Source organism: Meles meles, chromosome X (assembly GCF_922984935.1).
Source record: "Meles meles chromosome X, mMelMel3.1 paternal haplotype, whole genome shotgun sequence".
Classification (NCBI taxonomy): Eukaryota; Metazoa; Chordata; class Mammalia; order Carnivora; family Mustelidae; genus Meles; species Meles meles.
The window spans coordinates 53,615,071-53,642,341 of record NC_060087.1 but is presented as its reverse complement, the minus strand read 5'-3'; the positions used below and the strand labels follow the sequence as shown (position 1 = coordinate 53,642,341).

Sequence of the window (27,271 nt, the reverse complement as noted above, 5' to 3'; positions counted from 1 at the left end):
CTGGTATTAAACCTTGCATCAGGCTCCCTGTTCAGTGGGAAGCCTGCTTCTCCCTCTCCCACCCCCCCCAACTTGTGTTCCCTCTCTCCTTGTCAAATAAATAAAATCTTTTTTATTTTTTTTCTTTTCTTTTTTTTTTTAAAGATTTTATTTATTTATTTGACAGCGAGAGAGAGAGATCACAAGTAGGCAGAGAGGCAGGCAGAGAGAGAGAGAGAGAGGGAAGCAGGCTCCCCGCTGAGCAGAGAGCCCGATGTGGGACTAGATCCCAGGACCCCGAGATCATGACCTGAGCTGAAGGCAGTGGCTTAACCCACTGAGCCACCCAGGCGCCCCCAAAATCTTTTTTAAAAAAGATCACTTTGAGGTATCACCACATGCCTACTGAAACAGCTCAAGTAAAATGGCTGGCCAGGTGGAGGAACTGGATCACTCATGCATGATTGGTGAGCATATGAAATGGTACAGCCACTCTGGAAAACAGATTGGAAGTTACTAGAAAAAATAAACATGTAATTACCATACAATCCAGCAATTTCAGTCTTGGTCATTTATTCTAAAGAAATGAAAACTATGGTCACACTAAAACTTCTACATTGATATTCATAGCAGCTTTGTTCATGATTTACAATAACTAGAATCAGCACAGATGTCCTTTAGTGGGCATTGTTTAGAATTGTCAGTCCGTTGTGATAATAAAGAGCAGACCAGCTTTAGTTGGTTCTATGATTACTTTTAAATCTCTACACACAATGTACCTTTTATTATCTGCACCCAGGATGGACTGCTTCCACTTTCCTGCCCTTGGTATATCACCGCTGAGAGGTAATGGTAGTATACCAGCAAAGCCACAGTGACACTGCTGTCCCTCCACTAAAGCCTGGGCCAGATTCCTCCCACAGAAACAGACTTTAGAAATAGCATAAAGAGGGGTACCTGGGTGGTTCAGTTAAATGTCTGCCTTCGCCTCAGATCATGATCTCAGGGTCCTGGGATCAGGTTGAGATGAGCTCTCCACAGTCTGCTTCTCCCTCTCACTCTCCCTCTCTGCTCTCTCTCTCTCTCTCTCGTTCTTTCTCAAGTAATAAATAGATAGAAGATGATAGATAATCTCAAAAAAAAAAAAGAAACAGCATTAAAGAGAGGCTGTTTCTGAAACCCATTTTCATAACTCTGTTTCCTTTCTCTAAATAGGAGACTTGGCCCTTCTGCCCCTTAATTAAGGTTTCTAGTCCTTGCTATTTCTTGCAAGTCATTGACAATTACAAAAAGCTCCAAGACACCATGGATAGAAGCAGACATTTTGGTTACCCTGGGCCTCATACACAAAGGATGGAGCTGCCATTTTGCTGGTGACAGCCCTCCTTCTCAGAAAAAGGAAATAACGCTGATACCGTAAGGAAGACTTTCTGCCTTTGATTTTTCAATTCCAGGGAGCACTTGACTATGAACCAATCAGGTGAAAAGTCTTTGTTTTATTTTGATTTAATCTGGGACCATAGTGTTTTTCCTGCCTTAAAACATGAGGTTATATAAGCAGAATTAAGCATGGAGGAAAGAAGGAGGGAGGATAACATGAAAGGCACTCATCGAAACAGGGAAAGTTGTACCATGCTGGTTTCTATGAAGCGTTAGTGGGAGAGATCTCTCACCCTGATTTAATTTAGTAGTCGTTGACATCTTAACTGAGTTGGTTACAAATTAGGAAGAATCACCCCAGTTCTATAAAATTATTTATGTTGAAGTTAGGAGGTGGCTTATGCTAATGATTATTATTATAATCTTAGCAAGTGCTAATATATCTTGCTGCTCATGCTAGTACATGTACACACATGCACGTGCACAAATTGCACACATGCACATGTACACACACAGACCCTACTCATTGTAGGCTTTTTTTTTTATAAACATATAATGTATTTTTATCCCCAGGGGTACAGGTCTGTGAATCACCAGGTTTACACATTTCACAGCACTCACCATAGCACATACCCTCCCCAATGTCCATAACCTCACCACCCTCTCCTGACCGCTCTCGCCCCCAGCAACCCTCAGCCTCTTTTGTGAGATTGAGTCTTTTAATGGTTTGTCTCTCTCCTGATCTCATCTTCTTTCATTTTTTCTTTTCCTACCCCCCAAACCCCCACATTGCATCTCCACTTCCTCATTTCGGGGAGATCATATGATAGTTGTCTTTCTCCAATTGACTTATTTCGCTAAGCATAATACCCTCTAGTTCCATCCACGTTGTAGCAAATGGCAAGATTTCATTTCTTTTGATGGCTGCATAGTATTCCATTGTGTGTGTGTGTGTGTGTGTGTGTGTGTGTGTGTGTGTGTTTGTATCACATCTTCTTTATCAATTCATCTGCTGATGGACATCTAGATTCTTTCCATAGTTTGGCTATTGTGGCTATTGCTGCTATAAACATTAGGAGCACCACGTTTTGTATCTTTAGGGTATATAACCAGTAGTCCAATCGCTGGGTCATAGGGTAGCTCTATTTTCAGCTTTTTGAGGAATCTCCACACTGTTTTCCAGAGTGGTTGTACCAGCGTGCATTCCCACCAATAGTGTAGTAAGGTTCCCCTTTCTCTGCATCCTCGCCATCATCTGTCATTTCCTGACTTGTTAATTTCAGCCATTCTGACTGGTATGCAGTGGTATCTCATTGTGGTTTTGATTTTGTATTTCTCTGATGCTGAGTGATGTGGAGCATTTTTTCATGTGTCTATTGGCCATCTGGATGTCTTCTTTGCAGAAATGTCTGTTCATGTCCTCTGTCCATTTTTTGATTGGATTATTTTTTCTTTGGGTGTTGAGTTTGCTAAGCTCTTTATAGATTTTGAATACTAGCCCTTTATCTGATATGTCGTTTGCAAATATCTTCTTCTATTCTGTCAGTTGTCTTTTGGTTTTGTTGACTCTTTCCTTTGCTGTGCAAAAGCTTTTGATCTTGATGAACTCCCAATAGTTTATTTTTGCCCTTGCTTCCTTTGCCTTTGGCGATGTTCCTAGGAAGAAGTTGCTGCGGCTGAGGTCAGAGGTTGCTGCCTGTGTTCTCCTCAAGGATTTTGATGGATTCCTTTCTCACATTGAGGTCTTTTATCCATTTAGAGTCTATTTTTGTGTGTGGTGTAAGGAAATGGTCCAGTTTCATTTTTCTGCATGTGGCTGTCCAATTTTCCCAACACCATTTGTTGAAGAGGCTGTCTTTTTTCCATTGGATATTCCTTCCTGCTTTGTTGAAGATTAGTTGACCATAGAGTTAAGGGTCTATTTCTGGGCTCTCTATTCTGTTCCATTGATCTATGTGTCTGTTTTTGTGCCAGTACCATACTATCTTGATGATGTCAGCTTTGTAATAGAGCTTGAAGTCTGAAATTGTGATGCCACCAACTTTGGCTTTTTTTTTTTTTTTCAATATTCCTTTGGCTATTCAAGGTCTTTTCTGATTCCATATAAATTTTAGGATTATTTGTTCTACTTCTTTGAAAAAAATGGATGGGATTTTGATAGGGATTACATTAAATGTGTAGATTACTTTAGGTAGCATAGACATTTTCACAATATTTATTCTTCCAATCCAGGAGCATGAAACATTTTTCCATTTCTTTGTGTCTTCCTCAATTTCTTTCATGAGTACTTTATAGTTTTCTGAGTATAGATTCTTTGCCTCTTTGGTTAGGTTTATTCCTAGGTATCTTCTGGTTTGGGGGTGCAATTGTAAATGGGATTGAGTCCTTAATTTCTCTTTCTTCTGTCTTGTTGGTGTAAAGAAATGGAACTGATTTCTGTGCATTGATTTTATATCCTGACACTTTACTGAATTCCTGTACAAGTTCTAGCAGTTTTGGAGTGGAGCCTTTTGGGTTTTCCATATATCGTATATCATCCCCAGCACCATTTATTGAAGAGACTGTCCTTTTCCATTGGATATTCTTTCCTGATTTGCTAAAGATTAGTTGACCATAGATTTGAGGGTCCATTTCTGGGTTCTCTATTTTGTTCCACTGATCTCTGTGTTTCTTTTTATGCCAGTACATGCTGTCTTGATTATCAAAGGTTTGGAATATAGCTTGAAGTCAAGCATTGTGATGCCCCCAGCTTCATTTTTCTTTTTCAACATTCCCCTGGCAATTAGAGGTCATTTCTAGTTCCATATAAATTTTAGGATTGTTTCTTCCAGGTCTGCGAAAAATGTCAATGGTATTTTGATAGGTATTGCATTTAAAGTGTAGATTCTCTGAGCAACATAGACCTTTTCACAATGTTTATCCTTCCAATCCATGAGAATGGAATGTTTTTCCATCTCTTTGTATTCCTCAATTTCTTCATAAGTCTTCTGTTGTTCTTAGAATATAGATGCTTTTCCTCTTTGGTTAGGTTTATTCTTGGGTATCTTATGGTTTTGGTGCTATTATAAAGGAATAAATTCCTTAATTTATCTTTCTTCAATCACATTGCTAATATATAGAAATGCAACTGATTTCTGTGCATTGATTTTATATCCAGCCACGTTGCTGAATTGCTGTATCAGTTCTAATAATTTGGGGGTTGGAGTCTTTGGGGTTCTCCACATAAAGTATCATGTCATCTGTGAAGAGAGAGAGTTTGACTTTTTCTTTGCCAATTTGGCAAAGAAATATAAATTTGATGCAAGAGATATAAAAGCCTTTATTTATTTTTGTTGTCTGATTGCTTAGGCTAGAGCATCTGGTACTATGTTGAACAGTAGTGGTGAGAGTAGACATCACTGTCATGTTCCTAACCTTAAAGAAAAGGTCTCAGTTTTTCCCCATTGAAAATGATAATCACTATGGGCTTTTCATAAATGCCTTTTATGATAGTGAGGTATGTTCTATCTATCCCTATATTTTGAAGAATTTAAATCAGGAGAGGTTGCTGTATTTTGTCACATGCTTTTCCTGCATCAATTTAGAGATTTCTATGCCTCTTGTCTCTTCTTTTGTTATTCTATCTCATTGATTGATTTGCGAATGTTGAACCACCCTTCATCCCAGGAATAAATCCCACCTGGTTGTGGTGAATAATCTCTTTAATGTACTGTTGGATCCTGTTGGCTAGAATCTTGTTGAGTATTTTAGCATCCAGGTGTATTAGGGGTATTTGTCTGTAATTCTCCTTTGTGATGTGGTCTTTGTCTGGTTTTGGGATCAGGGTAATGCTGGCCTCATAAATGAGTTTGGAAGTTCTATTTCTATTTTTTTGGAACAGCTTCAGTAGAAAAGGTATAATTTATACTTTAAATGTTTGGCTGAACTTTCCTGGGAAGCCATCTGGCCTTGGACTCTTGTTTTTTTGGGAGGTTTTTGACTACTGCTTCTTTTTCATTACTGGTTCTGGCCTATTCAGATTGTCTATTTTTTCCTGTTTCAGTCTTGGTAGTTTATAAGTTTCCAGGATTACATCCATTTCTTCCAGATTGCCTAGTTAGTTGGCATATAGCTGTTCGTAATAATTTCTACTAATTGCCTCTATTTCTTTGGTATTAGTCATGATCTCTCATCCTTCATTCATGATTTTACTAATTTGGGTCCTTTCTATTTCTTTTGGATAATTCTGGCCAGAGGTTTATTGATCTTATTAATAGTTTCAAAGAACCAGCTTCTAGTTTTATTTTTCTCTTATACTATTCTTCCAGTTTCTAGTTCATTGATTTCTGTTCTTTATTACTTCTCTTTGACTGTTTGGTATAGGCTTTATTTGGTGTTCTTTCTCCAAATCCTTTAGGTGTAATGTTAGACTGTGCATTTGGAATTTTTCTAATTTTTTGAGAGTGGCTTGAATTGCTATGTAGTTCCCTCTAAGGACTGCCTTTGCAGTATCCCATAGGTTCTGAACTGATGTGTTTTCATTCTCATGTGTTTGCATCAAATTTCCTGTTTGACCCATACATTCTTTAGCAGGATGCTTTCTAACCTCCAAGAGTTTGTGTTCCTTCCAATGTTTTCCTTGTGGTTGAGTTCCAGTTTCAATGCATTGTGGTCTGAAAATATGCAGGGAATAATCTCAATCTTTTGGTATTGGATGAGACCTGATTTGTGACACAGTGCATGTGATCTATTCTGGAGAAGGTTCCATGTGCACTCGAGAGGAATGAGTAGTCTCTTGTTTTAGAATGAAATGTACTGCATATATCTATAAAGTCCATCTTGCCCATGCCCCCTTCAAAGGTCCTTTTTCTTCATTGATCTTTTGCCTACATGATCTATCCATTGCTGTGAGTGAAGTGTTGAACTCTCCTACTATTAATGTATTGTTATAAGGGTATGAAAATGTTGCATCCTGCCACATACTGAATTGGTCTATGAGTTCTAGTAGTTTGGGGGTGGACTCTTTTCAGTTTTCCATATAAAGTGTCATGTCATCTGTGAAGAGGGAATTTGACTTCATTGCCAATTTGAATACCTTTTATTTATTTTTGTTGCCGGATTGATGTTGCTAGGACTTCTAGTACTATGTTGAACAAGAGTGGTGAGAGTGGGCATCCTTGTCGTGTTCCTGATCTCAAAGGGAAGGCTGTCAGCTTTCCCTATTGAAAATGATATTCGCTGTGGGTTTTTCATAGATAGATTTTATGAAATTGAAGAATGTTCCCTCTCTCCCTATACTTTGAAGAGTTTTAATCAGGAACAGAAGCTGTAATTTGTCAAATGCTTTTTCTGCATCAATTGAGAGGACCATGTGGTTCTTCTCTCTTCTCTTATTGATTTCTTCTATCACATTGATTGATCTGGAAATGTTGAATCCCCCTGCCTCCCATTGATAAATCCCACCTGGGCATGGTGGATAATCTTTTTAATGTACTGTTGGATCCCATTAGCTAGGATCTTGTTGAGAATCTTAGCATCCATATTCATCAGGGATATTAGTCTGAAATTCTCCTTTTTGGTGGGTTCTTTTCCTGGTGTAGGTCTCAGTGTAATGCTGGCTTCATAGAAAGAGATTGGAAGTATTCCTTCTGTTTCTATTTTTTGAAACCGCTTCAGGAGAATAGGTATTACTAGGTATTATTTCTTCTTTCAATGTTTGGTAGAATACCCCAGGGAATCTTTCAGGTCCTGCGCTCTTGTTTTTAGGGAAGTTTTTGATCACTGATTCAATCTTGTTACTAGATATTGGTCTATTCAGGTTGTCAATATCTTCCTGATTCAGGTTTGGAAGTTTGTATGTTTCCAGGAATGCATCCATTTCTTCTAAGTTTCTTAATTTATTGGTATATAACTGTTGAAAATAATTTCTGATGATTGTTTCTATTTCTTGGTGTTAGTCATGTTCTCTTCCCTTTCATTTATAATTTTAATAACTTGGGTTCTCTCTCTTTTCTTTTGGATCAGTTTGACCAGTAGGTTATAGATCTTATTGATTCTTTCAAAGAACCACTTTCTAGTTTCACTGACATGCTCATGGATCAGAAGAAGCAACATTGTTAAAATGTCTATACTACCTAAAGCAAACTATACTTTCAATGCCATCCTGATCAAAATTCCACTGGCATTTTTCAAAGTGCTGGAACAAACAATCCTAAAATTTGTATGGAAGCAGAAGAGACTCTGAAAAAGAAAAATAAAATTGGGTACATTACGTTGCCTGATTTCAAGCTTTACTACAAAGCTGTGATTGATCACTAAGACAGCATGGTACTGGCACAAAAACAGACATATAGTCCAGAGACCAGAGACCATATAGAACAGAGTAGAGAGCCCAGATACAGACCCTCAACTTTGTGGTCAAATAATCTTTAACAGAGCAGGAAAAAATATACAGTGGAAAAAAGACAGTCTCTTCAATACATGGTTTTGGGAAAATTGGACAGCTATGCATAGCATAATGAAACTTGATCATTCTTTTACACCATTCACAAAGATAAACTCGAAATGGATAAAAGATTTCAATGTGTGGCAGCAATCTATCAAAATCCTAGAGGAGAACATAAGCAGTAGTAACCTCTTCAACATCGGCCACAGCAACTTCTTTCAGCATATGTATCCAAAGGCAAAAGAAACAAAAGCAAAAATGAACTTTTGTGACTTCATCAAGATCAAAAGCTTCTGCACAGCAAAGGAAAAAGTCAACAGGAGGAAACCCACGGAATGGGAGAAGATATTTACAATGACACTATAAACAAAGGTTTGATATCCATGATCTATAAAGAACTCCTCAAACTCAACAGTCAAGAAACAGATAATCACATCACACAATAGGCAGAGGACATGAACAGACACTTCTCCAAGGAAGACATACAAATGGCTAACAGATATATGAAAAAATATTCATCATCATTAGCCATCAGCGAGATTCAAATCAAAGCCACATTGAAATATCATCTTATGCCAATAAGAATGGCCAAAGTTAACAAGACTGTAAACAACATGTGTTGGAGAGGATGTGGAAAAAGGGGAACCCTCTTACACTGTTGCAAGGAATGCAAGTTGGTGCAGCCACTTTGGAAAGCAGTGTGGAGATTCCTTAAGAAATTAAAAATAGGGATGGGGGGGCACCTGGGTGGCTCAGTGGGTTAAGCCGCTGCCTTCGGCTCAGGTCATGATCTCAGGGTCCTGGGATCGAGTCCCGCATCGGGCTCTCTGCTCCGCAGGGAGCCTGCTTCCTCCTCTCTCTCTGCCTGCCTCTCTGCCTACTTGTGATCTCTCTCTGTCAAATAAATAAATAAAATCTTAAAAAAAAAAAAAAAAAAAAAAAAAAAAAAAAAAAAAAAAAATAGGGATGGGGGCAAGATGGCAGAGAAGTAGGAGATGCTGTTTCAACTTCCCCTAAAGTGAGCTGATTATTTACCAAAACACTCTGAACACCCATGAAATCAGCCTGAGATGTAGGATTATACACTTCTGGATCTCTACAGGGGAAGAAGATGCCATTGGTGAGTTAAAGCAGTGGAGTTTGAACAATCAGACTTATATTTGAGGATAAACAGAAGTGGGGGGCAGACACCAGAAGCGATCATTGGAACATAATACCCCAATATGAGAATGCCCTATGATTGGGGACCAGCATTAACTTGAAGTCTGGTTAAAAGCACTCAAAAAGAGCAAAAGGTCTTAAGGGGCAACCGGTAGAATCAGGCAGTTACGATCACGGGCTTAAGCCCATGGACCCAGGACAGCCATTGCTGGTGCCCACTCATGCCAGAGAGAGTGCAGTAAAGCCTCCAGGCCATGGGCCCTGAGCCCCAGGTGGACATGAGAGAGTCTGAGTGGACACCAGTAAGCGCTCTCTAGAGACACAGCCTTTTTCACTGTGCATGCTTGCTGCATCACTGACCAGGGCCTGGGCCACTCCACACACTGCCTTGGGAGAGCTCCGTTTGGGCAGTAGCCAGTGGTCTCTAGGACTGGCCAAACATCTGAACACTCCCAGCTAGGGCCAGAATGAAGATCTTAATGCTGTCTCTGGTTGGGATCTCTCCAGGGGTCTGGACCTGCCCAGAGAGCAGTCCGGCAAAGGCAGCCACTGGAAGCAGGCTTCCTGGACCAATATTGCTTGCGAGTATGGTGGCACAGGAGTACAGAGACAAGTAGGAGATCCTGCGACCCCTGAGACAGTGGCTATGGATGTGCTGTGCTGGTGGGAGGTGTGCTGTGAACCACCCAGAGGGGAACAGACTGAGGCTTCTCTCTGAGATGGAGGTTTGAGTGCAGTTTGCTTTCCTCTAAACCTCCAAAGAACTGACAACAGCCACCAAGGGAAAAAAAAAAAAGGAAAAAACAAAAACAAAAACAAAACAGGTATAGGGAACGTCCAGAAAACAAAAGCCTGAAAGGCCGGTTTCCTCAGAGCCCAGACCCTTCTTAGTCGGCAGGCAAACTCAACCCAAGCAAGGCTGCCTGAAAAGCAATGCAGCAGGCCCCTCCCCCAGAAAGCCAGCCAAAAAAACGAGAGGACAACCACCACAGAGTCCCCATAAAACTGTAAAACCCCAATATTAAGGGAAAATAAGATACTAAGCTCCCAGTATTGCCCTAAAACCTGTGTATTTCACAGATAAAATTTTTGTTTTTTAATTCATTCACAATATTATTATTTTTCTTTTTTTAATTTTTAACTTATTTATCATCATAACGAGAGGTTCAAGGCAACAAATTCCATAATAACTTTTGAACTTGAAATTTTTTTAGGCATATATCTGTTTTTCTTTCACTTTTCTATTTTTCTTAATATTTATTTAGAGAAAAACTTCAAGGTTATCCTTCAAGGTTAACTTCAAGGTTAACCCCTATAGGGTTATCAATACTACCCCTATATATAAACCAGTTTTAATCCCTCTTTATCTCTGGAAATTTGAGTCCTTTAACAAAGATATCAAGATACACCCAGGAAGAGTCAAAATAACCTTCCTTGCCCACACTGAGGATTTATAACCACCTTCCCCTCTATTTCTTCTGTCAGTGTTTCTGTGTATTTGTTTTTGTTCTGGTATTATGTAAATCTTATACTTGGGCTTCATTTTGGCTGGGTTCTTTTTTTCTTCTCTTCTACTTTTGTCAGTCTTTTTCTTTGTTGCAGTTCATATGCCTTATAAATCCTACCTTTGGGGCCCATTCTGGCTGGGCCTTCTCTGTTTTTTTTTTTTCTTTTTCTTTTTTCTCCCTCTTTCTTTCTCTCTTTTTTTTTTCTTTCTCCTTTCTTTTTGGCAGGGATTCCTGATTGCTCAAAGCATTCCAGTGTACACTTTGCCTGGATCATGGTTGATACATTCAGCTACACATCCCCTCAGCCCTCTCTCACCAAAATGACTAGGAGGAGGAATGCCCAACAGAGGAAAAATTCAGAGACTGTGCCCTCTCCATCAGCTATTGCATATGGACATAAATAGTATGTTGGAAAGGGAATTCAGGGTAACAATTATCCAGGCAATGGCTAGGTTAGAGAAAACCATTAATGACAAAATGGATTCAATTAGGGCAGAAGTGAAAGCCACCAGGGAAGAAGTTAAAATTGCTATCAATGAGTTACAATCTAATCTAAATTCTCTAATACTAGGATAACTGAAGCAGAAGATCGAATTAGTGATCTAGAGGACAAACTGATAGAGAAAAAGGATCAGGAGGAGGCCTGGGACAAACAGCTGAGAAGCCATGAAAACAGAATTAGGGAAATAAATGATGCCATGAAATGTTTCAAAGTCAGAATGATTGGAATCCCTGAGGGGGAGGAGAAAGAAAGAAGACTAGAGGATAGAGTTGAACAAATTCTCCATGAAAATTGTCCCAGTCTTGAATGTTCCAGAACCAGCGTTCATGTCCTAGAGGCAGAGAGGTCTACCCCCCAAGATCACAGAATCTAGAAAGACCTTGAGACACCTGATTGTGAAACTGATGAATCATAATTTTAGACAGGAGCTCTTGAAAGCAGCTAGGGAGAAGAGATTCTTTATGTACAGAGGAAGGCCCATCAGAAAAACATCAGACCTGTCCACAGAAACCTGGCAAGCCAGAAAGGGCTGGCAAGACGTATTCAGGGCACTAAATGAGAAGAACATGCAGCCAAGAATACTTATCCAGCAAGGCTGACATTCAAAATGGATGGAAAGATAAAGAGCTTCCAAGACTGGCAATGTTTAAAAGACTATGTGACCACCATGCTGGAACTACAAGAAATATTAAGGGGGGGGGGTCTATAGAAGAAGAACCCAACAGTGTCAGAACATAAATTTACAGAGACAATCTATAGAAACAAGGACTTTATAGGCAACATGATGTCAATAAAAACATATCTCTCAATAATCACTCTGTACGTGAATGACCCTAAACACTTCCATAAAACAGCACAGGGTTGCACATTGGATAATACGACAGGACCCATCCATATGTTGTCTACATGAGACCTATTTTGAACCTAAGGATACATCCAGACTGAAAGTGAAGGGATGGAGAAGCATCTTTCATGCCAATGGGCCTGAAAAGAAGGCTGTGGTAGTGATTCTCATATCAGATAAATTAGATTTTAAACTAAAGACTGTAGTCAGAGATACAAAAGGACAGTACATCATTCTTAAAGGGTCTATCCACCAAAAATATCTAACAATTGTAAATATTTATGCCGCCAATACAGGGGCAGCCAACTACATAAGCCAACTATTAATCAAGATAAAGACTCATATTGATATAAATACCTTAATAGATGGGGATCTTAACACACAACTCTCAGTAATAGACATATCATCCAAAAAGAAAATCAATAAGGAAACAAGAGCATTGAATGGGTCCTGCTTTTTTATCTGATCTGAAACCCTGTGCCGTTTGATGGGAGCTTTCAGTCTGTTCATGTTGATAATAACTATTAAAAGATGAATTTAGTGCCATAATACTGCTTATAAAGTCCCTGTTTCTGTAGATTTTCTCTGTAATTTCTGGTCTATATTCTTCTTTTACAGACTCCCCACTATATTTCTTGCAGGGCCGGCTTGGTGGTCACATATTCTTTCAGTTTTTCCCTGCCCTGAAAGCTCTTTATCTCTTTGTCCATTATGAATCACAGCCTTGCTGGATAGAGTATTCTTTGCTGCATGTTCTTCTCATTTAGTACCCTGATTATGTCTTGCCATCCCTTTCTGGCTTGCCAGCCCTTTCTGGCTTGCCATGTCTCTGTGGATATGTCTGATGTTATTTCAATGTTCCTCCTCTGTACATCAGAAATCTCTTTCCCCAACTGCTCTCCAGATAGCTTCTGTCCCTCTAAGATTTGCAAGTTTCTCTGTTATATACTGGGGTGTTGGTCTGTTTTTATTGATTTGGAAGAGGTCCTTTCTGCCTCTTGGACAAGAATGCTTGCTTCCTTCCCCAGATTAAGGAAGTTCTGAGCTATGATTTGCTCATATATACCTTCTAGCCCTCTCTCTCTCCACCCCTTTAGGGATCCCAATAATTCTGACATTGCAATGTTTCATGGTGCCATTGATCTCTCCAAGTCTTTTCTCATGGGCTTCTAGCTATCTATCACTATCTTCCTTAGCTTCCTTCCTTTCTATCAGCTTATCTTATAGATCACTAATTTGTTCTTCTGTGTCATTTACCCTGGCTGTTGGAGTATTCAGTTTAGACTGCATCTCATTCATAGCATTTTTAAATTTGGCCTGATTAGATTTCATTTCTGCCCTTAGAGATTCTTTCTTGTTAATAATGCTTTTCTCAGGCCTAGCTGTTGACTTCATAATTGGTACCCTGAAGTCTATCTCTGACATCTTGCTTGTATCCATATCCCTTAGATCTGTAGCAGAGCACATCATCTCTGGTTCTTTTCTTTTGGGGGAGTTCCTCCTCTTAGTTATTCTGTTGAGGGATAGTTGAGGGAATGCACAGAGTCCAAAATATCAACCACAACCAAAGCAAAATGCACCTACAAAAAAATCTAAAGTGGTAGAAACTACCACAGATATGATACCAAAGCCAAGATGATCCAAAACAATAAAAAAAGAAAAAAGAGAAAAAATAAAGAGGGGATCAGGAGAAAGATTATAATTTCTCAGTGTGAACAGAGCAGGGGGTGTGGCTGTTCCTGCTTCATTTTTGGTCACTGTGTTAGAATACACTATTTCCCAAAATTGCAAAGAAATCAGAACTTACATGTATACCATGATAAAATTGAATAGAGTAAGGGCGCCTGGGTGGCTCAGTCATTAGGTGTCTGCCTTTGGCTCAGGTCGTGATCCCAGGGTTCTGGGATCGGGCCCCACATCAGGCTCTCTGCTCAGCAGGAAGCCTGCTCCTCCCTCTCCTGCCCCCCTGCTTGTGTTCCCTCTCTCACTGTGTCTCTCTCTGTCAAATAAATAAAATCTTTAAAAAAATTGAATAGAGTGAAAAACGGGCTTATATGGGGCATAAATCTATAAAAAATATATAGAAAATAGAAATAAGAGTTATAGAAATAAAAATAAAAATAGAGACAAAAATAGAAAAAGAAAATTAAAGTTAAGTAACAAAAATATAGACTAGGAAATACAAATCTTTTTGAAATGGAAGCAGGGTTAAAAAAAAGGAAAGAAAAAATAAGAAAAGAAACTAAAAACGAAATGTAAATTTTTGTCTGAAATATGAGCAAGCCAGGAGCGAACACCTGGAGCTCCCTATATTATTCTCCTCTGGCACTGAAATTTTATAGTATTGAGGCAAGTAAGCTCATCATTCATAATCTACCTTCTGGGTAAGGGGTATGCTTCTTAGCTTCTCAGGAATCTTTTCCTGGGTGAAGTTGCCCCACCCCTTATCAGGGGGATGGGCTTAATGTGAGTGGGTTGGCTGTGTAGCTTTTGTTCCCTGTCGTCTTTCTGCTTCTCTTTAGAGGGTCAGAGCAAAAGCGACCCTTCAGGATTCTCCAGCCCAGAGCTGTAATGTCGAAGTCCACCCCTCACCCCCATCAAATTCTCCAGGCCAATCCTTCTCCACCGCTGCATGTACTAGACTCTACACACTCACACAATTCATGCTTACCCCACCTCTCCTAGGGGAGTCATGGGGACCTGCAAGTATCTCTGCTTTGTGACTCTGCAATTGGTAACATCCATTGGCTCATATGTGCACCATCTTCCACATCTCCCAGGTTATATTGTGTGCTGCCCCAGTGTCCCTTGGGGGTCACACTGCCCTGAATGCTGTTGCCCAGTCATGGGAGCAGGTCTTTATGTGCCAAACTGCTGAATCCTGTGACTCCCACCAGGTGCTCTTCTCCCAAGGGAACCATGGGAACCCGTGAGCATCTCTGCACCATGTGACTCCACAACTACCAGCAGCTGTGGGCTCACATGTGCACCTTCCCCTACAGCTCCTAGATCACACTGTGTGCCGCCCCACCCCTGGGTGGCCCCAGCATCTCCTTATAGCCCACTCTGCCCTGAAAGCTGTCCCTGTCATGGGTGCAAGCAGTTCTGTATCTCCTCTAAGATGTTTGACAGCCTGCACCTTCTAGTCTTTTCTAGGGTGGTCAGGCAGAGGGTGGCCTTCCTAACAGCTTGGCTCACAATTTATGGTGTTCAGAGCTGAAAGTCCTCTCTGGGCTTCCTGACCACAACCAGTCCCCCTGCTCCATTGCTTAGGCACTCCATTGGTTTAGGCTCTCCCATTCTTCCTGAGCCTTCTGGAACCCCGAAACCACAATGGTCCACCTAGAATTCTGCCCTACTCACCCCCTATGCCATTTTCAGAAGGGGGCGCCTCTCACTAGAGTGGTTTTCCAAGGGTTTCAATTTTTTGGTCCAGAGTTATATCAGTTTCCAGTGGCAGGCTTGTGGAGGCTTCCTCCCGCCTCTGCTTCCCTTCAGATATTTCCCCCAAAGATTCAAGATTCCACACCTCCTACCTCAAAAAAAGTAGTCATATTTCTGCTTGTGGAGATCCAGATAAATCTACTTACATCTCAGGTTGAATTCGTGTGTATTCAGAATTGTTTGATAGATATCCAGCTATACTTGAGGGACTAAATGAAACGAGGTCCTCCATTCAGTCACCATCATGTCCCCCTCTCCCAAAGTCCCTGTTTCTGTATAAATTTCTGGTCTATATTACTCGTGGGGTGTGTCTTCACTTACAGGATCCCTCTTAACATTTCTCACAAGGGCTGGCTTCGTTGTCATATATTCTTTCAGTTCCTGAGTGTCCTGGAAACTCTTTATCTCTCCTTCCATTCTGAATGAGAGCCTTGCTGGATAAAGTATTCTTGGCTGCATGTTCTTCTCATTTAGTACCCTGAATATGTCTTTCCAGCCCTTTCTGTCTTGCCAAGTTTCTGTGGTTAGGTCTGATGTTTTTCTGATGTTCCTCTCTCCATACATAAGAAATCTCTCCCTAGCTCCTCTCAGCATAGCTTCTTTGGCTCTAAGATTTGCAGGCTTCGCTATTATATGTCGGAGTGTTCATCTATTTTTATTGATTTTGGGAGGGGTCCTCTCTGCCTCATGGACATGAATACTTGTTTCCTTCCCAAGATTAGGGAAGTTTTCAGTAATGATTTGCTCAAATAGACCTTCTAGATTCTCTCTCCACCTCCTCTGAGATCCCTGTAATTTGGACATTGGTTTGTTTCAAGGCATTATTAAATTCCTGAAGCCTTCCTTAATGGGCAATTAGTTGTCTTTCTCTCTTTTCCTCCACTTCTTTCCCTTCTATCAGCCTGTCCTCTAGATCACTTATTCTCTCTTCTGTCTCATTTACCCTAGCTGTTAGAGCATCCAGTTTAAACTGCATCTCATTGATAGCATAGTTTGGCCTCATTAGATCTCATTTCCACCCTTAGAGATTCTGTATTTTCATTTATGCCTTTTCAAGCCTAGCCATTAACTTTTTGATTGCTATCCTGAGTTTTATCTCTGACATCTTGTTATATCCATATTGATTAGTCTGTTGCAGAGAATACTGCCTCTGGTTCTTTCCTTTATTCTGCCCAGGGAACAATGGCTGAGTGAATGAACAGAGTCCAAAATATCAACCATGAGCCAAGACGTATTCACCCTGGAAAAAAGTGTAGAGTGGTTTGAAGCCATCAAAGAAAAGGAAATAAACTCAAGATGAGCCAAAACAATAAAAAGGGGGGTAGATACTATAATCTCGTAGGATAGACAAAGCAGTGTGATCTTCTTGTTCCTGACTGAATTTTGGCTATAGTGAAAGAAGGACTAGAGTAAGGCATAAATCTATAAAATGTGGATGTGAGGGGGAAGAAGTTAAAAAGTGATTTAAAAATATAAGGTGGTAAAATAAGACTATAGTTGCAATGGGGAAAATGTTTTAAAAAAGAAGAAATATAAAATTTTAGACTAAGGGATAAATGATTTGGGAGGAAATACCTGGAGCTCAATATATTGTTTTCCCCTGGTGCTGGAGTTTTACAGTCCTGTGAGTTATATAAGCTTGTCATTCACCTGTTCTTCCAGTCTGTCTTTAAGGGGAAGGGCCTGCTGTTTTGGCTTTCCAGTGTCTTGCTTGGGTGGAGTCACCCCACTCCTTGTCAGGGGGATGGGCTTAAGGTTAGCTGGTCCTCTGTGTGGCTTTTATTCCCTGGTGGCTTTCTTCACCTCTTCAGAAGGTCAGAACAAAACCAGCTGTGCCAGGATCTCTGGCCCAGAGCTGCAAGATCATGGTCCCCTTCTTCAGTAAACCCTCCAAGTCAACCATACTTCTTTAGTAAACCCTCCAAGTCAAACCATCTCCACTGCTATGTTCACCAAACCCAAAGACTCTCATCGTTTGCCCCCACCACAGTTATCCTGGGTGGAGTCCCCAGGGTCCCTGAACGACACTTCACTTTGTGTCTTTGCAACTGTGAGCTACTGGGGGCTTGCATGCGCACCCTGCTTCACTGCTCCCAGGTCACAGCTGGGTGCCATCTTACTCTCCTTTCTGGGGCCCCCACTGCCCTGAGAGCTGTTGCTCAGTCATAGGCTCAGCCATTTCGTCATTCCTAGGGGATGTTAAATGGCCTGCATGTCCCAGTCTTTTTCAGGGTGCTTAGGAAAAGAGCAGTCTCCCTACTGGTCTGCCTTGCAGTTTATGGTAACTGGAGCTGAGACTCCCTTCTGGGCTCACTGACCATAACCAGTTTCCCCACTCCACTGCTTGGAAACTCTTTCAGATCAGGCAGCCCTGTTTTTCTTTGTTTCCTGGTACCCTGAGACCACAGTGATGCACGTAAAATTCTGCTCTTTTAATCCCTATTCCCTTTTCAGAAAGGGATGTCTCTCCCTGGAGAAGGTTTCTAATGGTTCTGATTTTTGCACTTCTGATAGCCAGCTTATGGAGGCTCCATCCCCTGTCTCTTTATCTTCCAACATTTCCTGAAGATTCATGATTCTGCACTTCCTACCTTGCAAAAACCTATTGTTTTTCTGTTTGTAGAGTTCCAGATATATTTTCTTACATCTCAGGCTGAATTTATGTGTGTTCAGAAGGGTTTCATAAATATACAGCTAATTATGAGGGACTAGATGAACTGAGGTCCCTTACTCTGCTACCATCTTGCCTCCCCCCTTTTCTTTAATTTAAAGTCAATTAATCAACATGTAGTATATCATGAGTTTCAGTTATAGTGTTCAAGAATTCATCAGTTGCATATAACAACTGTTACTATTATTGTCCAGAAACAAATAACCAGTCAAGGGCAGAACCCAGATTTATATCCAGGCCTGAATCTAAAGCTTGTGTTCCCTTCCTAATATTGCTATGCTTAATACAGAAACAGATTGTAGGGTGAGCACTGCCACAAACTGGCTCTACGACTTAGTGCAATATACTGTATCACTTTGAATCTCATTAGTTTCTCATCTGTAAATTGGGGTAAGGATAGGTGAAGTTCAGATTGTTCTGCATGTAATCTAGAGGAAGAAAATGTATGTCTAGGTAGGAAGGGCTCTAAATAGTTAATTGACCAATACAAGTCAGTTTCATCCTTTGCAAGACAGTTGAACAGGTATACCAAGAACCCTCAATATGTTTATGCTCTTTGGTCTGGGCAACCCCACTCAGGCAGTGTGGAATAGTGGGTGGTGTTAGAGAGCCCTGCATTCAACTGTTAAAATCCCATTTACTAGTTCTGTGGTCTTGGGCAAGTTAATGCCCAAACCTCAATTTCTTTTTTTTTTCTTTTACAAATAGGATAATAACACCCAACGTTTTTACCCTTTTTTAAGGTAACAAAATATAATAACATGAAAAGAAGTTTTGAATAAAGAAAAATTTTCTCCCATTGTCCTATCCACATAATACAGTACTCTTTGTGGTTCTGGACCACTGATGGTCACCTCTTAAGGCAGTATCCACCGGAGAGAGAAACTAAAGACAAAAACAGGCTAAATCCAGAGGCCAGTGTCTAGTGTGTATAGCAGGAGCACCCAAGGGATGGGCTGGAGCAAAGGTGAAAGCCAGGTACCGATGCAGCGGACAGGAGATGCTAAATCTGAGTGGTGGGTAACAGCTAGGCAGTACCTAAAAACCAGAGAGCACAGAGAGCCAGTGGGAGGAAAACAATGTGCTCTATAGGAGCCTCCTTCCAAAGCTTTGTGGCTCTTTCATTTAGGCAGGCTTCAAATGGTGTTAAAGGTCTTTGAAACTGTGCCAGTATACTTTGTGCATGTATACTTTGAAAAATTCAACCTAACTGTATATACTTTTTCATTGAGTATATCTTCAACATTTTCCTTGTCACAAGTCTTCATAGTGATTCTTTTAATGGCTTCCTACATATTGCAATTTTTCTCATAGTCCAGAATGAATATTCCTGTGTATTAACTTTTTGTTTCCTCTAATTATTTCCTTAGAATAAATTCACAGGTGTGTGATTACTGAACCAGAGATTATACAATTGGGATTTAACAACCATATACAGGTCTTATTTTTTAGGAAAAGAAATGAACTATAGTTCTTCCATACCCTTCTTCTGGACCCGAAGAGTGGACTGTGTAGAGCTGTGCTGTCCAATTAACCACATGTGATGGTTTAAAGTTAAATTAATTAAAATTAAATAAAATTCAAAATTCAATTCTTCAGCTGCACTAGCCACATTTCAAGTTCCCTGTAGCTATATGTGCCATATGTGCCTAGTGTATGGGAAAGTATAGATATAGAAAATCATTGCATCCATCATTGCAGAAAATTTAATGGACAATGCTCCTTTAAAAGTTTCTCAAGAGTCATGTTTGGCATCTTGGGTGGGAGTTATTTGTGGTGTGGGACTTTCCTGTGCACTGAGAGTCTATTTAGCATCTTGGCCCATGCCCACTACATGCCAATAGTGCTCTCTCTTGAACCAGTCTAATAACAGAAAACATAAAATTATCCCCTTTTGAGACCCACTGACCTTCAATCTTAGAATAAAGGATCTTCTACTTTTGGGGAGGGTTTAGGTTAGATCTGCCTGGAGAAAAAAAGGCTTAGAAAGATGGCTTAGAAAAATAGACTTGGCTCAGGGCCCAAGTCCATACTCCATTCCCATTTTCCTCTCTTTTCCTGCTGGTCTGTTTCTTGCTTTTTGGTAATTGTAGGAACAAGACTCTGCAGATGGAGAAGATCAAGTCACGTTTGAAGGCTGAGTTTGAGGCCCTTGAATCAGAGGAGAGGCACCTGAAGGAATATAAGCAGGAGATGGACTTGCTGCTACAGGAGAAGATGGCCCATGTGGAGGAACTCCGACTGATCCATGCTGATATCAATGTGGTATGTGGATGGCTTCCCGAAGCCTACCTCTGGGCCCTTTGAGGAATAGACAGTAGTGTGTACTATGGCCTCTGCTTGAGATGTGGCTGTGGCCAACTTGGGGAAGTAAGCATCAGCTGTGATGGAATGGAAGAATCCAGGAGTTCTGAGATCTAGCTCTGGCTCTGCCACTGATTGACTGTATATCACTGGACAAGTCCCTTTTTCTCTGGGGCCCCATTTTCTCACTTTACTATGACAGGGATTTAGTCACCTCTAAGGTCTCTTTCAGCACTAATGTGCTCTTATCCTGGGAGTCTGGGAGTTGAGAGATAGCCTTGGAGTAATGCAGAGCAGGCAGCTGCCTCTGAGGTCTAGTTCAAAGGGCTCCAAATCTTCCAAGTAGGCTAAACAATCCTTGCCAGCCTACTAAAGTGTGGCCCCCTCATTAGAGTTTCTCATTTGGAGATACCTGAAACAGGGGAATGAACTGCCTGCTAAGGTGATAAGTTCCCCAATTTTGGGAGTTATTCAAGGATAGTCTGAATGATCACCTGTCTGAGCTACAGGATTGATGTACCAGGAGGAAAGATGGAGGTGTTGACTTATAAAGTCCTTTCCAATCCTTAGAGCCTAGGACAATGAGAAACATTTTTTTTAGAAATCACATTTGAAGGAGTTGTTTCTACGCTTGGAAAACTTATTTCTATGGCAATACTTATTTCCTCATATTGCCAAGCCTGGGATCTTAAAGGAAATATGACTATGATTTGGATAGTAGGTACTTGGTATTTTCTATCATAAGATCACAGGATTCCAGGGTTTCATGAGCTGCTGCCAGCTAACAGAGTATACAAATCCAATACAAATAACAAAATATTAGCCACAGAAGGGCTGAAAATCTAAGCCAGTGGAAGTCAAACTTAAGCATGAATCCAGTTCACCTGAAAAGGTTCCTGAAACATAGATTATTGGACTCTACCCCAGGATTTCTGATTTCTATATGTCTGGGGCCATGCTTAAGAATTTGCATTCCTGGGGCACCTGGGTGGCTCAGTGGGTTATGCCACTGCCTTCGGCTCAGGTCATGATCTCAGGGTCCTGGATCGAGTCCTGCATCGGGCTCTCTGCTCAGCAGGGAGCCTGCTTTCCTCTCACTCTCTCTGCCTGCCTCTCTACCTACTTGTGAGCTCTCTCTGTCAAATAAATAAATAAATCTTAAAAAAAAAAAGAATTTGCATTCCTAATGAGTTTCCAGATGATGCTAATGCTGCTGATCTGGTGACTACATTTTGAAACCCAGCCTTGGAAGCTTAAGCCCTGAGTCTTTGTCTATGCTTTTCCCCCTAAGAAGCATTTCTCTGGGGAAGTTTCTTAAGTTTCTTCTTTCTGAGTCTTAATTCTCTGACCAGTAAAATGATGGTGGGACAGACTTAATGAGCTCTTAAGTGCTCATTTAAGGTGCTATATTTGAATAATAACTAACATTTATTGAGACTTCACTCTGCGGTAGCCCCTGTACTAAAGCTTTATATAAATTCAATCACTGAATCTTTATAAGATTTATATGAGGTAGAAACTATTATTCTTTTTCCAATGCAGGCAGTGAGCTTTCTCAAGTTTCTTGTTTCTCAGATCATAGAGACAATGGAGTATATGCCCTGTTTACTCAAATCAGTCTGGATTAGAGATGTAGAAACTATTGTTATCACCATTATAAAGATGAAAAAAAAACAAAGGCTTGACAAGAGTACCATAGAACAAATACATGGCAAATGAAGGACTTGACCGTAGATTGGTCTGGATCTGGAGCCTGGGCTATTTTATTCACTTAGCTATAGAGCCTTGCAGAGAATGATAGTGTCTTTTCTCTGTACCTACCTCACTCTGTGTTCCAGATGGAAAACACCATCAAACAGTCTGAGAATGACCTAAATAAGTTGCTAGAGTCTACCCGGAGGCTACATGATGAGTATAAGCCACTGAAGGAACATGTTGATGCCCTGCGCATGACTCTAGGCCTGCAGAGGCTCCCTGACCTATGTGAAGAGGAGGAGAAGCTCTCCTTGGAGTAAGCTGCCTATTTCCTGTCCCTGTAACTTACACACAACACACACACATACACAAACACATACACACACAAAAATACAGAGGTGCATATGTACACATAAAGCCTTATTTAAAAGTCATGTAACCCAGTCCTAACTTCAGGCCTGTTAGTGACTGACTCATTTTATGACCTTGGGCAAGTCTCTGTGTATCAAAGTTAGGATGATTAGACTAGTATTACCAGGTAATTTTTAAAATTATTTGTGCAATTTTGATAACACAAGACTGTGTCTATGACTCTGTGTGTGTGTGTGTGTGTGTGTGTGCGTGCACGTGTGACTCAAGAGGTCACCTCCCAAGTCAAGGTCTAACAGGGGTGTCTAAGAACCTTTGAAAACATAGAAGCCTGGGCATTTGTGGTCTCCGGGGACTAGCCTGGAACTTCATCTTAAGACCCAGAATTAAGGACTACACTAATCTTACAGAGAGAGTTCAATTCAGTAGAAGGAAGCACACTTCCTTAAAGTAGGGCAGGCTGCATGTGAAAGTGGTGAGCATCATATTCCTAGAAGTATGTCAAAAAAGGCCTGAGGATACTTAATGAGACTATTGTAAGGGTACATGGGATGAACAGTAGACAAATGCCCTTTAAGGACTTTGCTATCCCTGGTAGTCTTTATTTTCTGGATCTGTAAAAACCAAGGAGGAGGAAGATTACCCTTCCCAGCAGACAATGGCCCAGATACCCAAGGAGAAGAACCTTGTCCCGGGGAGTGTGCAGAAACTTTCTATAGTCAGCCACAGCCCAACCCCTTTGGTTCTGTGGCATGGAGTCTTTAAGAGGGGCAAGGTTATCCTTGCTTTCAGAATGATCCAGCTAATGTCTTTCATCTCCAAAGTTACTTTGAGAAGCAGAAAGCGGAGTGGCAGACGGAGCCTCAGGAGCCCCCCATCCCTGAGTCTCTGGCCGCTGCAGCCGCTGCTGCCCAGCAACTCCAAGTGGCTAGAAAGCAGGACACCCGGCAGACAGCCACTTTTAGGCAGCAGCCCCCACCTATGAAGGTAAGTGATCTGGCTAGGGGTTGTGGAGGAAGCAAAGTACCTTCATGGAGCCCCATGGAAGGCTAGGACTGGGGCTTTGTAGTTACCAATTTGGTGCCTTTCTAAAGTAGCCTTTGCTTGGGACACAGAGGAAGGGTTGGTGTATATGTGCTATAGCAGACCATCTGGTTTTATTGTTTCATATTCCCTAAGGGGCTACAATGCAGGAAAGTTGGTGGCTCTCCTAAGCATAATTTTTAAAAGTTAGAAATAAGATGTGTGCAGATATGTAGTGACAATGTGTTGTTAATGAGGTAGTCAGCAGTATTACAAAACTGATTCCAAAAGCATTTGAGAAACAGATAACTATATAGTAAGAAAAGGAAAGGGATGCTGAACTAAGTTTGCAAAATTAAATACAGAAGTGGTTGGTGTCCTATGGGGCAATATACTGTAACCTTTGTGATTATCTTTTCTTTGGAACAGAAATATTCTGCATTTCTACTGGGCAAAAACCATTTGTAGTTTATTAGCATAAATCACAGTTTGGGCCCTTATCAATAGTAAATAGTCAAAGGGACAGTCTCCTAGAGCAGGGGTCAGCAAACTAGAACCCACAGGCCAAGTCTGACTTGCTCCCAGTTTTTGTAAATAAAGCTTTACTGGCATACACACATGTTTTTTTGTGTTTATGTATTATCTGTAACTTCTTTCATGTAGAACAATTATAGTTGAGTAGTTGCAACTAACACAATGTAATCTGAAAAGTCTAAAATATTACTCTCCTGGCATTTGCAGAGAAAGTTTACTGATACATATCCTAGAGAAATAAATAATCCTTAATAGGGCCTGTTGGTCCATGCTCCAATATAACGTTAAAATGATATGTAATTCTCATTTTGCCTTATTTCCAAATTCTGGATATTTTACCTCAATAACTCTCTTTGACCCTCATCTCCTTATAGCCTTTACTTCCCTTACATCTGGCACTGATCTCTTTACTTGGGTCTCACTTGTTGAGAAGTAGTAGTAATCTCTTCCTGTTGGGAAATCATAATTTCTTTCTGGACCCTTGGGGATCAGAAGGCTGAACCATTGGCTAGAAGAACCTAATTACTAACTTTCTGTGTTCTTCCACCAGGCCTGCTTGTCATGTCATCAACAAATTCATCGAAATGCACCTATATGTCCTCTGTGCAAAGCCAAGAGTCGGTCCCGGAACCCCAAAAAGCCAAAACGGAAGCAGGATGAATGAAGAGATGGACAACACATAGAGCTCTGCTACCATAACCCCTCCTCTTGGCCAGAGTGATTAATGTCCTGATTTGAAACCACCCTACCCCACCTCTACTGAGTTTCCTATTTGATGTGATGGAAGCACAACCCCTCTCACTTTGCTCTTATTCCTTTCTTCTCTTGGGGTTTCTGACTTAAGAAGAGATATGGTTCAGGTGCCAGTGACAGTGTATCTGATGAGCCCCTTCTCTCCCATCCACATTTCAATCCCTGCCCTTGTTTGAAGCTGAGGGAAGGGCAGAAAGCCCAGATGTGATTCTCTGCCTCTTATGTCTGAGGCCTGGGGCCTAAGGGCTGAGGGCTGGAGGAGGCCCTTGTTTCAGATGAAGGCTCCAGTGTGCCCCCTCCCTGTACTTTTGCCTTAGGCTCTGAAGGGACAACAGTCTTCTTGCTGGACTTTCCAGTAGACTTGGTGTATATATCTTCTTCATACACACCCTCATTTCATCTCATCTAAGCAAGGACTAGAGGTAAGTTGGAAAAGCCCTCCTTTTCATTCATTTGGGAGGCCTGGCTGTTATTATGGAGTTCACTCCCATGCTGGTCTCCCAGATATGCTAAAGTTCTCAAATACAAGTTGTGTGTCCAGAGATCCAGAGACCTGCAGGTCTTTCCCATTACCTTCATTTTTCAAATCAGTGGCAGAAGTTCCCTACAGTGGAATCAGGGAGCCACATCCATTCTGCAAGTCCTAAATAACTTGCTGCCTAAATCACTGGGCTCTTCATAGGGGAACCTTAGGATGAGAAGGACCCAACACATCTGTTTTGCCAAATGTTCAAAACCATTTTTGTTCAAAACCATTATTCTGGCATTTACTCAATGATGTATCTTAGGGGTTAGAGGCATGAGTTGAGATTCAAGTGAGTGCCAACCATTTTACATATGTAAAAGGGTGGGACTTCCATTCATCTCTCCCTCTCTTGGCTCTGCCCTCTTCTGTAAGGTAGCCTCAGCTCAGGTCAGCTGCAGGCTATCCTCTTTCCAATAGATTCTGTTGGTGGCCTTCCCTTACAAAAGAAAAGGCACTGGACTCCCCAGGCCCTACAGTTCTCCTCTACAAAAATCAGATCTCTAGTCAAGTCACTCTCAGACTTAAAGGACAGAGGTGGGTGTTGTCTTTAGATCCAAGTCTCAGTCCCTGACTGGGGAAAGGGGATATTTTCCCTTCCTTTCTTAACTGTAGTTTTAAGTTGCCACAGTGTTTTTTTAATTCATGCTATAAAAAGTTCCTCCACTCTTGAAGAAAATGAGAGTGTTATGTCTGTACAAATTCTTTTAAATAAACATTTGTTCATTGGAGTGAATGCTGATAATTGCCTGTAAGTACTAAGTAATAGAAAAGATCCAGTGACTTTTCCCCTTCTGAGTAGCTCTTAACTTTTACTCACTCAACCCTATAAATAAGGGAACCAAACATGCCAGTGCACAATAATTTATTATTGTTATAATTCTCATTTATTCACCATTTACTGTGCCAGGTCTCTGCAAGATTTTTATGTACATGATTGTATTTAATTTTTAAAACAATCTTTCAAGCTAAGTATTTTTATTACCATTTTCCAAAAAGGTAAACCAAAGCTCAGAGAAAATAAGTAACTTGCCCAGAGTTGAATAACTGGTAAGATACTAAATAACTTAAATAAATAAATAACTTACATAAATAAATAAGTTAAATAAGTGGTAAAGTAACTGGGCTTTAAAGAACTAAAGAGAAATTTCAAGATTTGAATCCAGATTTGATTCTAGAGCCCATATGATTCTACTTTTCTCTATGATCATTTTATTTCTTTAAGCCTTTCTCCCTTTTGGGATGGCTTGATGATAGAAGTAGTTGAAATAACTCTAAACTAGAATTTAAGGTCTAGCAATCCAGTGACTGATGCAGGAATACAATGGCCTGGTTCCCCCTAGAGATACAATAGGGAACAACAGTGAAAGACCATTCTAGTTTCAGAGCAAGACCATCCTAGTTTCAGAGTTCTCCATAGGGTGGACTGAGGTTTCCATTAAGACTGCACCGTAGTTCATCAGCACCCTCTGCCCAACCTTGCCTTCTCTAATGTTTCTCCTCTACAAGTGTTAATTCCAAGGCCTCCCTAATTAACATCCCATACATTAAGTAGTCCCATAGCTTCCCAGTAAACCATTAGCTGACCAAAATGCCTCTGTGCCTCAGTGTCCTCATCGGGAAAATGAAGAATATAATAATACCCACTTCTGGGGCTATTGTAAGAAATGTTAGGTACATAGTAAGTACTCAATAAGTGTTAATTTCCTTCAGGTAGATTGAAGGACTGGTCAAAGGAATACTATTTTTCTTACCTGATATTACATCATCACCCCAGATTTTGTTCATCTATGAGCATGCCTTTGAGGTGGCCCAGGCTCACTGTGGGCAAAGGGAGGACACTCAGCTGTGTGACTGGGGGTGTATCCTAACCTGTATGTATAACCTCTTATATAACTTATAACCACTTATAGGTGGTTAATTGCTCTGCATCCTTGGACACTGGAGGTCAGATGTGTTAATTCTAAAAGTCAATTTTAGCACCACTAAATAGATTACCCATTTCCCAGAGATGCTTCTGAATGGGAAGGAACAATCATGTGTTGAGCACCTACACCTGCTAGCCACTGATTGGGGTTCTACTACCTTATTTAGTTTCTTTGGTTCATTTATCTATTGTTGTGAAACAAACCACCCAAAACTTAGTGGCTTTAAAGA

General features: G+C 40.7%; 1 protein-coding gene across 3 annotated transcripts in view; it reads left to right on the top strand.

Moving 5' to 3' along the window:
- ZC4H2 (zinc finger C4H2-type containing) overlaps positions 1–25,845 on the top strand; it is a 76,479-nt gene extending 50,634 nt beyond the window's left edge. For 2 of the 3 annotated variants that reach the window (XM_045994412.1, XM_045994414.1), the window contains 4 exons: positions 20,007–20,178; positions 22,056–22,228; positions 23,106–23,268; positions 24,389–25,845. In XM_045994412.1, coding sequence (XP_045850368.1) covers positions 20,007–20,178; positions 22,056–22,228; positions 23,106–23,268; positions 24,389–24,502 — 622 coding nt within the window. In that variant the 3' untranslated portion in view covers positions 24,503–25,845. The remainder of the gene's footprint in view (positions 1–20,006; positions 20,179–22,055; positions 22,229–23,105; positions 23,269–24,388) is intronic. The other variant, XM_045994415.1, reaches the window with a different exon arrangement.
- The last annotated feature ends 1,426 nt before the right edge of the window (positions 25,846–27,271 follow it).